We start from the raw sequence: 16,949 nt of genomic DNA, 5'->3' as shown, positions 1-16,949 counted from the left end.
TTGCAGGGAGAGGACATTGAGGCTGGCATACTTTAGCAGCCCGACGATGCATTTAGACAGGTCATCGGTCCAAAGAGAGGTGGTCGTGTCAGAGGGGTAGGCTTTGGTCCAACCCCCTCTGGCAATCGTGCAAGGAACATGGAGGACAGTACACCACCTCCAACATCTACTGCAACCGACCAAAGGGTTAAGGAGTTGTCTACTCAAGTAGAAGCAATGAGGGAAAAATTCACTTGTTATGATGCCATTGAAGCTGAAGTGAGGTTAATGAGGAGGATGTTGACCCAAATGTACCCATCGTTTCCCACTATCTCTATGGTAAGAAGTTTGAATTACAAAGTATGTTGTGTGTCATATTTATTAGATCATTGATCACAAACAAGGATAGATTTTTACAGTGAAATAGGCCAGCATATATTGTCATAATGTTATGCTAGTTACAAATACATTTATTCCATTTGCCCGTTAGAAATTTCCCATATTGGGCTCCATAAAAACTTTAGACACACAAGGAACTTGTATAATAAAAAAAATATAGCAATTTTCATGTCTTATTGGCAAACACAAAAATATACTCAATCAAGAGTACCATTGATGTCCCATGCAAGTGGGTGGCTTTTGTAACATCCCAACCTAATTACATAATTAATTTTATGGGTTTATATACTTAGTATTATCTTAATTACTCTAAGTGCATAAAGCTTTAATATTGTGATATTATAAAACATATATGCTCTTTTAATGTTATGGAAAGAAATTATAAAGGTAAGGGTTTATATGTAAAGTTATATTGTTGTTTGGGCCTTTCTAGAATATAAGCTTATAAGGATGGGGGGGAGTAAATTTTTAAAAGTTTAAAGGGTGACTCTTCATACTCGTTTATATCTCCTGCTTTTGCTGATGTATTACACATGAGTCCTGAGTTGTTGGATTGTGAACTATGGGTGTCTACTCCTTCGGGTGTAATGTTATGTGCTCAATGGGTGTATCAAAGTTGTGTTATTAATATTGCTAGTAAGGATCTAGTTGTAGATTTAATTTTGTTACATATGCATGATTTTGATGCCATTTTGGGTATGAACTGGTTGTCAACTTACTATGCAGTTGTAGAATGTTTTGAGAAAAGTGTAATCTTTCACATACCTGGCCAATCTAAATTTAATTTTGAGGGAGATACAAAGGTTAAACCATTGAGTATAATTTTTGCTCTTCAAGCTAGGAATATGCTTAAAAGGGGGTGTATTGGCTTTTTGGCATACATGATTGACTCTGAAGCTACTAATGAAAAGTTAGAAGATATTCCTATTGTAAAAGAATTTCCAGATCTTTTTCCAGAAGAGTTACTTGGCCTACCTCTAGATAGAGAGATTGAATTCTCTATTGAACTTTTTCCTAGTACCAGTCCTATATCTAAGGCTCCTTATAGAAAGGGCCCCAGCTGAACTTAGAGAGTTAAAAGTACAATTACAAGATATGTTTAATAAGGGTTTTATTAGGCCAAGTGTTTCGCCATGGGGTGCACCAGTTCTGTTTGTTAAAAAGTAGGATGGAAGTTTGAGACTTTGTATTGATTATCGAGAATTGAATAAGGTAACGGTGAAGAACAAGTATCCCCTTCCCCGTATAGATGGTTTATTCAATCAATTACAAGGAGCATTAGTTTTTTCAAAAATTGATTTGCGTTCTAGCTATCATCAATTGAAGGTGAAGAAGGATGATATACTGAAAACTGCCTTTTAAACCTGATATGGTCATTATGAATTTCTTGTGATGCCTTTTGGATTAACAAATGCACTAGCTACTTTTATGGATTTAATGAGTAGAGTCTTTCAGCCTTACTTAGATCAATTTGTGGTGATATTCATTGATGACATCTTAATATACTCTAAGAGTCAGGAAGATCATGAGAAGCATTTGCAGATTATATTGCAGATTTTAAGGGATAATCAACTTTATGCCAAACTAAAGAAGTGTGAATTTTGGCTAGCACAAATTTCTTTCTTAGGACATGTGATATCAAAGGATGGAATTTCTATTCATCCAAAGAAGATTGAAGCTATAGTGAATTGGGAAAGACCAAAGATTGTCTCGGAGGTTCGTAGTTTCTTGGGCTTGGCCAGTTATTATCAGAGATTTATAGAAGGTTTCTCCAAGATTTCTTGGCCTCTAACCAATTTAACCAGGAAAGCAGTGAAGTTTGAATGGATTGATAAATGTGAGCACAGTTTTAAGGAGTTAAAACAAAGACTAGTTATAGCTCCAGTACTTACTTTACCTTCAAGTTCATGAAGTTTTGTGATATACAGTGATGCTTCTAAGAAAGGTTTGGGATGTGTTCTCATGCAACAAGGGAAGGTCATAGCTTATGCCTCTAGACAACTAAAGTCATATGAACAAAATTATCTTATTCATGATTTGAAATTAGTAGCAGTGGTCTGCTCTTAAAATTTGGAGACACAATTTGTATGGTGAACCTTGTATGATAAACACAGATCACAAGAGTCTCAAATATTTATTTACACAAAAAAAAGCTGAATCTTAGGCAAAGAAGATGGCTGGAACTGATAAATGACTATAATTGCTCCATTGAATATCATCCTAGCAAAGCAAATGTGGTGGCAGATGCTTTGAGTAGAAAGTCTTCAGGACAATTAGCTTGCATACTAACTACTCAAAAAGAAATTTTGGCAGATTTACAATGGATGGGGATTGAGTTTATAATCAGGGGTTCAAGTACATGTTTTTCTACTCTAGTTGTGAAGCCTACCTTATCGGAGAAAATTAAGGCCTCTCAATTTAATGATCTAGAATTAGCTAAGATCCGTGATAAAGCATCTAATGGCAACATACCTAGTTTTCTCATTAGTAAGGATGGTGTTTTAATGCACGGTTCCAGATTGTGTGTTCCAGCAGTTAATGAGTTGAAAAGACAGATTATGGAAGAAGCTCATTGTACTTCCTATACCGTACATCTTAGTAGTACCAAAATGTATCGTGACTTGAGAGGAAATTCATGGTGGAGTGGTATGAAGAAAGATATTGTTGAATTTGTAAGTCGTTTCTTGACTTGTCAACAAATAAAAGTTGAACATCAACGACCTGGAGGACTATTGCAACCCCTCCCTATCCCTGAGTGGAAGTGGGAGCATATTACTATGGATTTTGTTGTTGAACTCCCAAAATCACTTCAAGGTTATGATTCTATTTGGGTGATTGTAGATCAAGTAACCAAGTCAGCTCATTTTCTTCGTGTTAAGGTTAACTATCCTTTAAATAAGCTTATTGAGTTGTATATACAATAAATTCTAAGGTTACATGGGGTTTCTGCATCTATTGTGTCTGATAGAGATCCTAAGTTTACTTCACATTTTTGGGAGAGTTTACAGGTATGGGTACTAAACTGACATTTAACATAGCTTACCATCCTTAGACAGATGGACAATCTGAATGTACTATTCAAACCTTTGAAGACATGTTACAGGCTTGTGTTTTGGATTTAGGAGGCAGATGGGATAGTCATTTACCATTAATTGAGTTTGCCTACAACAACAACTATCATTCTAGCATTGAGATGGCTCCTTTTGAGTCTTTATATGGACGACGATGCCGATCACCAATTTGTTGGGATGAAGTTGGAGAAAGGAAGTTGATGGGGCTCGAGATTGTGCAAATTACAATTGATAAAATTTGGTTGATTTGAGAACGACTAAAGGCTACTTAAAGTAGGCAAAAAACTATGTAGATAAGAAACGACGAGACATTGAATTCGATGTGGGAGATCATGTGTTTGTCAAAGTTTCACCATTGAAAGGAGTGCTAAGAATTGGGAAAACAAATAAGCTAAGTCCTAGATTTGTTGGACCATTTGAGATACTTGAAAGAATTGGATCAGCTGCATATTAAGTTGCCTTACCTCCTACATTATCCAAGATACATAATGTATTTCATATCTCTAATCTTAGAAAATATGTTCCTGATTCAAAGCATGTGATAGAATATGAATCACTTCAAATCCAAGAGAACTTGTCATATGAAGAGATCCCAATTAAGATTTTAGATCGTAAGGAGCAAGTTCTTCGCACCGAGACAATTCCTATAGTCAAGGTGTTGTGGAGAAACCACTCTACAGAAGAGGCAACATGGGAGGCAGAGGAGGAAATGAGACAAAAATATTATGAATCTCTTTATTTATGGTATGTGTACAATTTTTGGGGACGAAAATTTTTAAGGAGGGAAGGATGTAACATCCCAACCTAATTGCATAATTACTTTTATGGGTATATATACTTAGTATTATCTTAATTACTCTAAGTGCATAAAGTTTTGATATTGTGATATTATAAAACATATATGCTCTTTTAATGTTATGGAAAGAAATTTATAAAGGTAAGGGTTTATATGTAAAGTTATATTGTTGTTTGGCCTTTCTAGAATATAAGCTTATAGGGAGGGGAGAGTAAATTTTTAAAAGTTTAAAGAGTGACTCACCAACCCTTTTCCCTTAACATTACATGTGCCCCACCCCAAAATCCATTTCTCTTGTCTTCTTTGCTGCACCAGAAACACTCTTTGTTCATCTTTCTTTGCTCCTTTCTTTGCTTTTGAAACGGTAGCACCTTCCTTCATGACAACAGCCCTTCCTCTCTCACTGAAACCATATATCTCACTCTAAAGAAGAAATTAAAAGATTAGCCCTAAGGTTTTAGCTTCAAAGTTTGTGGGTAAGTAAATAAAATCTCATCTGATTTTGGGTATTTTGATGGTGTGATTGTTTTCTTTAGTTTCCCTCAATGTGTTCTAATCTAATTGTAGAAGTTGAACTTGTGATTCTGTGTTTGTAATTTGAAAGTTTGATGATATTGTGGTCTATGGGATGCTTATTAACGTATTTTAATATGTATAGTATAGGTATAAAAATACCCAAATGAAATGAAGGTCAATTGCTATTAGTTGATGATTTTGTAAGAACATATGCTAAAGATGTCACTGTAACAGATTTGATATTTACAACAAGAAAAATCTGGATTAAATCATATTCTGTGAATTAGGATGTTAGGAGTAGTTTTTATGAATTCTAAGACAAATATGGTTATTATGGAAGTGGTTTCACAACATTTGGATTAATATAAAAATAATGGTTTAATTTCTAAGTTACATGAAATTCTGTCATGACAAATTTGAGTATGCTGCCTTGTATGATTTTTAATTAATCATGATTTTATGCGTTGACTCTAAAATTGATGTGGTATATACTAGATATCCAGGGGAGTGGCTCTGTAAAATTACATGACATATGGATGTGAATGGATAGCCCATTTGTATTTTACAAATGAGGCATATGCTGCTGAAATAAGCAGTGAACAACATATGATACACATGACTTTAAGGATTTAATTCTAAAGTTAGGGTGAATGTTTTGAGCTATAAATTAGTATGCTGATCCTTTGGTATGTTTGGATCTTAGATAAATTTTATGCCTCAGTTTCTCTATAGTTTGGTACATAATATGTTTGATGAATGTATCATGTGCTTTGGAGAACCTTTGTGTGATGGGAATTAAGATTTTCTTGAGTTTGAGAGTTAGGTTGTGATTCATGTATAAGTTTAAATACTTAGAAAGAGTTTGTCAGTAATAAGTTTTGGTCTTTCATTTAGGTGACAAGAACAAAAACATGAGCACTTGAGCTCCTCTTGTACAAATTTCTCGCGTCTTCTATTTTCAGGTAAGGGATATGTGACATGTGCGTTTGATAAGTATAAAAATTGTTAAGAAAACTATTATGTATTAAAACTCTTTAATTAGAGATATTACATATAAGCATGATTTAAGTAAAATATATGTTTGTGAGTTGTTCAATCTTATATACATGATAATTTTAGCATATTAATGCTATTACTTATATCACGAACATAATATTTAAAAATGAAGTAGATATGCTACTCTTGTGAAACATTCATGTAAAAGCATAGTTATCAGAAAAATATAGTTTTCAGTTATTCCATTGTTATGATCTGAACTCAACCAGTAGGGGTTATAGTACTGGCATTTTCATGGAGATTTTGATTGGCCATTATAAGTGGTGAGGACTCTGTTGTACCCTCCCTTGTTGGGAACGGCCAACTTATGGAGGATGTCAAATGACCCCTATGGTTGATGATATGATCACATGGAAAGGGGTGATACTCTCTGATATGATCCTGGGATTACCTAGCATTGTGGAGAATGCTGGATGCCTAGCACTATGTGCTGGAAGCCTCCCAAAGTTGTGACATACTTACAATTGGACTAACTAATATATATTATAAATGAGCTATTAAGCTATTTGAAAATTATAAGAAAAGTATGATGATAAGAAAGGTATGTTGAATGTGTTATAAGTCTAATGAGAAGTTTATGATCCAAGTATTTTATAGTCTATTTAAAGATAATGTTACTAAATTATGTTTTAGTTCCTTATTATGTCCTTTTATTATTATATGAAAGGAAAATGAAGTATTTTCATCTGAAAGTTCATAAGTTATTTTAAGAACAATATAAATAGTATGAAGGCTATTTTATCAAAGCTGACATATCTATAAAATATTTGATTTACATGCATTCTTATTAAAGGCCCATGGAGCTTAAAACCTTACTGGGTTTCGCAACTCACCTTATTATATTTCAGTGCACAGGTTCTTTCCTGGAAGCAGCGAGAGAGTATTAGAGGTGACAAGGATTCTGTGATTCTCGTTTGTTAGAATGTATAGTTTTTTTTGTTGTATAGTAGTTTATCTCTTTTGTTGTATAGGAGAAATCAAGATGTACTTGATCATTTTGAGCACAAATGTAATTCAGAACCTTAGTATGTTTTGAACCCCAGTTATATGTCTTTGGGATTAGGTTTGTAAATAAGAGTGTTGCTAAACGTTAGGTATGTAATATTTACACGAATACCTCAAATTTCAGCCAAGTGGTAATCTTGTAAAGTTCAAATGAAATGAAGTTTCAAGGTTTTCATCATTTTTGTATATTATGACTTTTATGCAAGAAAATAAGGAGTACAAGAAACAATTCTTGATAAGCACCTTTAGTTTAGGTTGGTTCGTGTTAGTATTGTGGTAAACTTGATAACATGTCGGTCATGCTTTAAATTCTTAAGTACAGGTTTGGGTCGTGACAGCTTTCATGCCATTTTTATTTGCCAACTTTCATGCCATTTTTATTTGCCAACTTTCTATGCAACTTATGATTATATTGGGAATATCCCACTAAAAAATTGTTACCCTACTCTACGTTTGGCTTAATTTAGCACTCAATTACTTTACTATAATAATGCCAATAATGGTGTTATCATATGGGCCCAATCTTCTTCTTCATGTTTTGAAAGTTGAGATTTAGGGGTTTATGTTTGGTAAGGTGAAGATCCAAATCCCAGTGGAAATTTCATTGTGAGTTGGGTTTATTTTTTGCCATTATACTCTCTAATCCAAGTAGAAATTTCAACCAAAGTAAAGAGGAGTTGTGATTTTCAGGCCAAAGTAGGTTTTTTTTTTAATTTTATTTTTATATTGCTGTGTTTGTTTGTCTAGAAAGTGTGAGCTAAGAAAATAAGATGTTGATTTGAATTTGGATCATTATTTTTTTATATGAATTCTGTTGTGTTAAAACTTTTTAATAAATTATATATTGAAATTTTTAGCCTAATGTCAAACGTGTAAAGTGTACTTGATTGTGTTTTAATTGCTAACGTGGCAGTTGGTAGCAATACTAGTGATATTGTGTCATTCAACTACTAACTCTGTTTTTTAGTACACTAATCTATTGTGTGTTTCTTAATTCGTAGAATGGTGACGGTGATTTTGCAATGGATATCCAGTCTCTCGGTGCTCAGTGCTTATCATCTGATGATACGCATTAGACGATACTTTGGGCCCTATTTTGGAGTAGTTACTGTGACATTTTGATATTTATAATAAAGTTTCAAACTTTGATATATATATACACACACACACACACACATCATAGTTGGAAACTTTATTATAACATTCTAGACAATTGGAATGTATTATTTTGTGCATGACATTCTACATAGTTAGAATGTTTTCTTTTGTGCAGGACATTCTACATAGTTGTGTAGAATGTATTATTTTGTTCATAACATTCTAGACACTTGGAATGTAATGTTTTATGTATAACATTCTAGACATTTGGGATGTAATTATTGATATGGTGTAATTAAATATATTTAGTTTGTTGGTTTAATGTGGTATTGTATTTGCTATTGGAAAAAATGAATTGTGGTTCATTACAGGTGTTATAAAATTAAAAAAAAAAAAAAAAAGCCTTATTGGAGCGCTTTAAAAACCGCTGGAATAGGGTATGGCATAAGCAAGGCTATTACAGCGTTTTAAAAGCACTAGTATAGGCCTTATTATTATATCCATTGAAGACCTATAGCAGCGCTTTGGAAAACGCTAGAATAGACTTATAAAACCACTGATATAGATAGACTTATAACGACGCTTTATTTTATTATTAAAAAGTTCCGGTATAGGCCTTGAAATCCGGCGGTATAGGTCTTAAAACTGTTGGTTTGGACTATCCTGACACAAGGAAAAGCCCCAGAACAAGGTTTGAAAAGCACCGAGACCTATCCCGGTGCTTTTGAAAAGCACTAGTATAGGTTCGGCAATCCTATACCGATTGTCACTACACGGCAATTTAAAGCTTCGGAAAAAAAAGCGTTGGAATAGGCATTTGGGCTTATTTTGGCGCTTTTTAGGGCTATCCCAGCGGTTTTGCAAACGCTAGGATAGTCCCATTTTTTTGTAGTGGGTCCAACATACCAAGCTATTATGAAATACATTGTTAAGGACATGTTTTATATAATTGACTAATCCTTTGACAAAACGCATTTTACTTGTAATTGGATAGATCTAGGATGTGTTTAATACTTCGAGAAACATGTTGTTCAAATCTAGTATTAAAGCTATGAAGATTGAACCAAGAAACAAGTGAAGAAAAGCCGTTCACTAAAGCTATACAGATAGCTCGACAGCTGCGGACAGATAGCTCAACAGTTGCTCGACAGATAGCTATCTGTCGAGATTTAATGAGGCTCGACAGATACTATCTACGAGGTATCTATCGAGGTTACGGAAATTCAGATTTCCAAATCTAATTTTCGATCCATGCTTTTGTATTTGTATAGGGTTTCTTTTCTCACAACCCTAGACATATATAAGGTTTATTTTAGAGGCTGTCACATAAGAGAATAAGAGAATACAAGGAGAATACATGCAAAAGGTGACTGAAGCTTTATTCTCTCTTAAAGAAGCTGCTGCGTCTTTGCGCCTTAAGGTTTTGTAACCAAGTGCTTCTTGATCCTCATTGTAGATGAAGTGAAGAATTTTGCAGCCAACATTCTTCTTTCTCAAGTTGGTGAGTGAGTCACGTACTAGGATTCGTGCAAAGAAGTTAGTCACGTACTGGAATCCGTGCATCAAAGGGTGGCGTTCATATATTAAAGAGTTCAGAGGTTCTGAAGCGGTAGAAGGTTTTCGCTGTGAGTTCATCTACGGGGATTGTAGAGTCTGGGGACAAAGGTTTTGTACTAAATCTGAAATTTCTCTTTACTATAGTGGATTGCTTATCGGGAAGGTTTCCCTCCAGGTTTTTTACTGTGAAACTGGTTGGTTTCATTAGTTTTCCTGGGTCATCATATCTTGTTTTATTTACTTTTCTGCTGTATATGATATTGACACGATATTGATGTTTGTTTGTTTTAACAAATTTTATTAATAAATCTAATTAAAAACTTGAGTTTAAAACTTGTTAATTGTATCAACCGAGGTCTAAATTTCACAACATACATAAATTCTTAGTTAAATCTCAAATGACAAAGAACAATATTAAAAATATGTTAAAGACGCAAAAGAAACATTTTGTTATCATCACTAAGATTTAATAATAATAATAATAATACTAATGATGATGATGATGATAATAGTGAGAAATTTTTATAAATTTAGATGCTGACTTTGCTCTAGTTTTGTAAACCATAATCATTAATACTATTATACCCTTATAGAAAAAAATGTGTTGCTATCAAGTTAACCTTTTCAAGCTCTAAAGAACAAATTATTTTACTAAATATTTTTCGTAGTGTCATCTAACAATTTATATATTGGTGATGATGGAGTCAAAGGATTTAGAAACGCACTTGAATTGGATTAAGGGTTTCACTGGCATCCAACTCATAATTTTGTAGACTATGTCGTTCAGGAGACATTGTTGGGATAACAACAACATTTGTTTTTTCATTACAAACTCAAAGGAGCGATTGCAGATTTGGGTTTTCGGAATTTTGATTGTGAAGAGGGAAAGACTAAAAGATATATTTTTTCTGAAAAAAAACACTATACTCTATAGGCTATACTATTAAGCTACTTCAGACAACCATCGGAACCACCACAAACACCAAATTTGTAACCCATCACCACTAATTGCAACCCATCCACGATCATGATTGCATCAACCCACCTTGTGAATTCACACAACCTAGCAAGACATTTGTTTGTTGCTCTATTGAGAGAGAGAGAGAGAGAGAGAGAGAGAGAGAGAGAGAGAGAGAGAGAGAGAGAGAGAGAGAGAGAGAGAGAAGATTTTCAATTCTTCAATTGGGGTTTGGTGACAAGGTAGAGAAAGAAAACAAAAGATTTATTTATTATTTATTTTAAAAGAGTAGCAATATGCTATAGTAACTGCTACTAGTAGCACTGCTGCAATAAAATTAGCAACTAGTTACAATAAACTGCTATTATAGCAATTAGATAGTTGCTATATTTTTTTTAGATTTATCACATGGGATGAAGCTTGTTTTTGGTATTTGGGGTGCTAAAATAACATTTTGGGAGGTTTATCCCCAATGCTAATACTTATAATTAATATATGAGTCCGAATTTAGTAAGGATGAGGTGTAGATCCTTTGGTTTACACCCTCCATTACCACCATGCCACATTAGATCTTCACAAACTAATGAATAGAGTCTTGCACACAAAATTCTTTCTCAATATTTTTATTTTTTAGAAAATCAACTTTTATAAAATCAAAACACGCCTACAAATATCACTACCTTCAACTATGCAAAGATGTCAGTGGAGATGATGCCGGAGCTACCTTCATGCTGAGAAATTGTTATAAATTTAGATGTCGAAGCATCCCAATATTTATCTTTTAATTTGAGAAATTTTTATAAATTTAGATGCTAACTTTGCTCTGGTTTTGTTAACCATAATCATTAATACTATTATACCCCTATAGAGAAAACTGTGTTGCTATCAACTTAGCCTTTTCAAGCTCTAAAGAACACATTATTTTACTGAATATTTTTCGTAGTGTCATCTAATTGACTATTTTCTGTGTATGCAAATTGGAATGTATATGAAAATCAAACTTTACTTTTCGTGAAGGAGGAATGGTTGCAGGAGAAAATCATGGTTGCATAGGACTTTTTTTTTTTTTTTTTTGTAATTTACATATCGAAATATATGGCTTGATTTAAAATTACAGAGACTTGTAAAAAACTGGTGGGAATTGGTTGAGATCTATGAACCAAAAAATCAAATATAACACGACATAAAGATGTTTTTGTATAGTAGAAAACATACATTTAGCCATACTTTCATAATTATTTAATGTTCTTGGGTCAACATTATTTTGAGAATATATAGCTCAAAAGGGGTTATGATTGACTTATATGTTCCCTGCTTGTATGTATTAAGAATGTTACTAAAATTAAAATGCAATTTTGAGAAAATAATTGAGAAAAAGAGTCTATTGATTTAAAATCTAAATTCAAATCCAATTGTCGGTATTCTAACAATAGAATTTCAAATCCTTTAATGTAAAAAATGGAACCAAACAAGAAATTTTAAAATCTATCAATTTAGAATTAAGACATTTTAAATCAATTGATTTAAAATTCAGTTCCAAATATCCAAACACAACCTTAGCATCTTTTGCCGCTTGGAGTTTGAGCCCAATGAATGATTTTGAGGAGTCATTTGTGTGCAAATTTTTTCAACACTGCAAAATTATCTCTACTTTCTGAAGTAAAGGTAATTTTCTAAAACTTGGTTTTACCAATTCGTGCATTGGAGGTCATTAGGAGTAATTGTGTGCGAAAAACAATATATTAATCAACTTCCGGACAATCCTTTCCAACTAGTCAACCTCTGTGATGCATAACTCTCTGACTTGTGGTCCAAATAACATGTGGTTAGAGCCATTTGAAATTAGAATCACAATATTTCTAATGATACTGAAATCACTTGAATTGAACATCAGTAGTACCTCCCATCGAAGCCTTAAAGATGTAATGTTAGAGAATGAATAGTGCAAAGCTAGCACACTAATCGTGGAAAAAGATGCTAGTGAAAGATCATCATGATCAGTGTAACATTATCCTACATGGATCATAATGTTCTTGATCCTAAATTTCTATAAATAGCGGTCCATACCTCACCATTTTGAAGAGCTAAGGGTGCATACTATTGTCCGTTGGTTATGCTCAATTTTCTCCATAAATTGAGAGTTAGGGTTAGAATGTGAGCATTTTTTGAGAGAATTTTGGCCCCATTGTGGAAGCTCTATCTAAATTTTGACCAATCCAAAGTTTAATTCTGATTTGATTGTGAAAGCCTTGCTGAAATTCAATAATGATTTGACTACAGAAGTTTTACTAGAATAAGTGGAATCTAAGTTAGAAGCAAACATTATACAGAGTTATACGTAGCTAAGTATCGAACTCTTAGGTGGAGTTTGGATACAACTTCTGCGTTTCCACGTCGCGTTTTGCTTCCTTTTTTTTTTTTTTTTTTTTTTAAACCCAGCCGCAAGGTTTGACTATTCAGCCATGAACAGTGCACAAATGCACTGTTCATGGGTCCCACAAATTTTACTTTTCAGCAACTTTTTCATTAAAAATGGGTCCCACAGTACTATTCACACATTTAAAAATTATTTTGCTACAGTGTTTTCAGTTTTCAGTTTTCAGTTTCAGCAAAATAAGTTCTATCCAAACGGACTCTTAATTTTAAATCTTGTCAATGAATTCTAAATACTTGCTTAGGTAAAACTTTTTTTTTAAAATCCATAATAACATACATATTCTTTAAAAATTCTTGATAAGTCAAGTTGATTCAAGCCCCATTAATCAATCACATGAGTGGTTGGGGGTTCAATTAATGCAGACCCAATTTTGGCATTGTTTATTTGTTTAAACCCCTTAAAAAGCATATTAGTTTAACCTAATAAATTAGTCAAGTATTTAATTAGGTTTGTTAGGTTCTAAGACCTTAGGGATTAATGTATTAGAACTTCAATGTGTATTGTGTTGGCAAACCATGATCAAAACATTTAGTCTAGGTTTAGACTTGCTCAAAGTTTGGTTCAATGTAAGTTTGAAATCGAGTAGTTGCAGGAAATTACTATTCTATTTCTACACAGCTCGATCGATCGTAGAATAGACTCGACCGATCAAGAATTGCGCATCAGGAATTTTCTGCAGAATTTTAATTCGGCCCAAACACAGTTCAAGCTCATTAAGGATTAGGGTTTCAGATCTACTTCTCCCACTATATAAAGGAAACCCTAAGCACATTTTTAAAGGCTTCTAAGAGAGAGAAGAGTGTGCCTCTTTCTGAATCTAGGGGGTTTGTACTCAAAATCTCTCTAGAGTCTTTGTTGCTCATATTGCTGTTTGTGTGAATCTCTGGTGAGATCTGAGAGGTGCTTGCCTTCACACAAGTTTGGGATTATCAAGAAGGAGATTTCTTCAAGAACTTGATGATCGTTCAGTTGCTGTCATAAGAGCTTAAAGATACACAAGCAGAGGTGCTTGTACTTGCGGGAGAATCCAAGAAAGAATGAGTCTGTGGTCTTGGAGCTTGCACGTGGTCGTGTCAGTAAGTTTTACTGGTGGGTAGCAATAGGATGTTAGTGGTCTAAGTCGCTATTGTACACTTCGATTCTTTCATAGTGGATTCAAGTTTACCTTGAGGATAGCTAGGTTAAATTCTCCCTAAGTTTTTTACCGGTTTGGTTTTTCTGGGTCATCATATCATTGTGTTATTTATTATTTCCGCTGCTTTGCATGATATGATTGTTATTTTTTTAACCTAGATCTGAAAAATAAACCTAAGTATTCACTTTGTTAATTAATTAGGTTAAACTATCTAGTTTTACAGGGGTCTAAATTCTAACAAGGTTAATTATGAGATCTAGGTTCAACACATGGAAACATATTACTTGGTGAGGAAATGTAAAGAAGATAGTAATATGATGATCTAGGAAAACCAATGAAACCAACCGTTTTAAGGTAAAAACTTAAGGAGAATTTAACTTAGTTATCCTTAAAGTAAACAAATCCAATATGATAGAATGGAAGATTACAGTAGATTCAAACCCTAAATATAAAGCTACCTCAAGTAGAACTTACTAACACGACCACATGCAGCTCCAACTCTACAGACTCTTCTATCTTGGATTTGTTGAACAAAAATTCCCACACTTGTGACTTTGAGATCCCACTTAAAGGTTTCAGATCACCGTTAATAGTTAATCTCTTGCAGCAACTTGGTTCCACTAGTTCTTGATTGTAGATCTCTTGAATCGGCTGTTGCTTGTTGAGTTAGAAGGTACAGAACCTTTTAGATTTCACAGGAATTGCTTTCAAGAGTTCCTAGAACTAGTAAAACGTAGTTTGAGTTTTTCTTTTATACCCAGAAGTGTTTCACTTGAAACCCTAAACGTTTTTGTAGTGTTTGGATTGTAATAGATTCTGAAGAAAATCTTGTCTGCAATTTTCGATCGGTCGAGGCTCAAGTTCGATTGGTCGAACATCACTGAAATTAAATTCCCTTTTCCGTGGCTTTAATTTTTTTGAATCTTGACTTGTAGTATCATGAGTAATGTCTAATACATAATTTAGACATGTTTTGATCTTAGTTTGTCAACATACATAAAAATAGAAATCTAGATATTCAATTCTAAATGTTTAGAACCTAACAGACATGTGAAATACTCTATTTGACTCTTTATTTCATAATAACACAAATTTTTTTTTTGTAGTTGACTTAATGGCCTTCCTATATTGGAAAAGCACGAGCACCCACCTTATAATCTTGGCCTAATTTCCACCTGAACTCGATTGTTTATATTTTATTATTTTCTATTGACCTTGTAAAAATTGTGAAAAATAATTTGGAAAATTTTTAAAATTTTTAATTATGACATCATTATATAATTTTTTTTTGAGAAAACAATTTTAAAAACTAGAACATTTAATTTTTCTATTATTTTAACAGTTCCATTTTTAAATTTTAAAACCATGGGTAGGACCACATAATAATTTTAGTATCACACAATTTCACACACACTTTATTGCAATTCTCCTATGTGAAAATTCGTGATGGACTTACTATTTTTTCTCCATTACTCACTATTTTCCATGTAAGAAAATTATGACAAAGTTTGTGTTGAAATGTGTGGTATTAACATTATTGACAAAAGTTGTGTTTATTTTCACACAAACTCTTTTACACATTTCAAGTATATTGGCTACTTTTGGGATGTGTATAAAGAGGTATAGTTTGTGTGCAACAAGTTTAACTAGGGGTGTTCACCAAACCGCACAAATCACAAAAATCGCACCAAAATCGCTTGCAAAATGGCATAGCTGCATTGCACCGTAAGTAATAGTGCACCGCACCGTACCACACCACATGGTGTAGTGTAGTTTGCAGTTTTATAATAAAAAATCGCACAAACCGCAACGCACTGCACCCTCTCTATATAATAATAGTTTAATAACCCTAGTTTTCAAAAAAAAAATAGTTTGATAATTCTAGTGAGTGTTGATTATGAAAGCTAGCCAAAAATAAAGGAAAACTAGCTCAATAGTTTAAAACTTAGACCAAAACAAAGGGAAAAATTAGTTCTAGGCTGGGTAGGAAAAGCCCAAAATTTGAAAAATATACTAACTTCAAACAATTCAAACCGCATTTTATACACCACACTGTACATGTGACCCCAGAAATAAGATGCGGTGCGGTTATGGTTTTGGTTAAACTCCAAACTGCACTGCACCGCACCGCACACATGACTACAAAAATAATGTTATGGTTTTAGCTAAACCGCACCATAAAATGCGGTGCTAAAAATAGCCAAAAACTGCACGCATGGTACCGCAAACAGCCTTCTGTTTAACAAAGTGAGTAATACATAGTTACTAAAAAAAAACTAAACGGTTTTAAAAATTAAAAAAAAAAAAACAAAGAAAGAAAAAGAAAAAAAAAAAAAAAACCCAATAAAAAAATTTTAAAAGGAAAAAGAACAAGAACAAGCTGACAAGGGGCAGGTTAGTAAATCAGACATGTTATACCACTAGACGAGGGATTTTTTTATTATTTAAAAATAACTATAAAAACCAAACTATATTATTAGTTAGCCAAGGTTTGAAACAAATTTGGTATCTAACAAATCGCGTCCTTTGAACTCGATTTTGGAATGCTAAATCGAGTGCACTGAACTCGATTTCAAGCTGATGTGGACATGCGGTCCACGTTGGTATAGAACTCGAGTCCACAAGACTCGAGTTCTGCAGATAGAAATTGAGTCCTATGGACTCGATTTCGTTTTGTTTCAAAATCAATCTTTTGTTTCAGCAACCGATTCTTCCTTTCCCTTTTTTACTTATGCCGTCCCACTCTCCACTTCCAAGCCCCAAAAACCTATGAACTAATCAAATCCAAAACAAATCAAACCCATTCTCCTAAAGTTTTCGCTTGAAGTTTCCATCGCCACTTTCCACTTATGCTGATTTCTATCGCCTGAAGTTTTCGCTGCCTGGGTTTGATTGGAATTGGCACTGGGTTGTTGGGTATGTGTTCTTCTCCTCCACTGGAG

At 33.5% G+C, this 16,949-nt stretch overlaps 1 protein-coding gene across 1 annotated transcript; it reads left to right on the top strand.

Annotated features, from left to right (window-relative positions):
• Positions 1 to 138: 138 nt before the first annotated feature.
• On the top strand, positions 139 to 1,442 carry LOC142620587 (uncharacterized). Its single transcript, XM_075793943.1, has 2 exons — positions 139 to 318; positions 861 to 1,442. The coding sequence occupies exons 1-2, from the start codon at positions 139 to 141 to the stop codon at positions 1,440 to 1,442; spliced, it is 762 nt and encodes a 253-aa protein (XP_075650058.1).
• The last annotated feature ends 15,507 nt before the right edge of the window (positions 1,443 to 16,949 follow it).

The sequence above is a fragment of the Castanea sativa genome, chromosome 12 (assembly GCF_040712315.1).
Source record: "Castanea sativa cultivar Marrone di Chiusa Pesio chromosome 12, ASM4071231v1".
Lineage (NCBI taxonomy): Eukaryota > Viridiplantae > Streptophyta > Magnoliopsida > Fagales > Fagaceae > Castanea > Castanea sativa.
The sequence above is the reverse complement of the archived record's forward strand: the minus strand, read 5'-3'. Positions and strand labels throughout refer to the sequence as shown.

Excerpts from the sequence above, each read along its gene's own strand:
- LOC142620587 (XM_075793943.1), top strand. The coding sequence starts at position 139 with ATGGAGGACAGTACACCACCTCCAACATCTACTGCAACCGACCAAAGG. Across the intron at positions 319-860 it reads CGTTTCCCACTATCTCTATG|GGTGACTCTTCATACTCGTT; the intron begins GTAAGAAGTTTG and ends AAAAGTTTAAAG.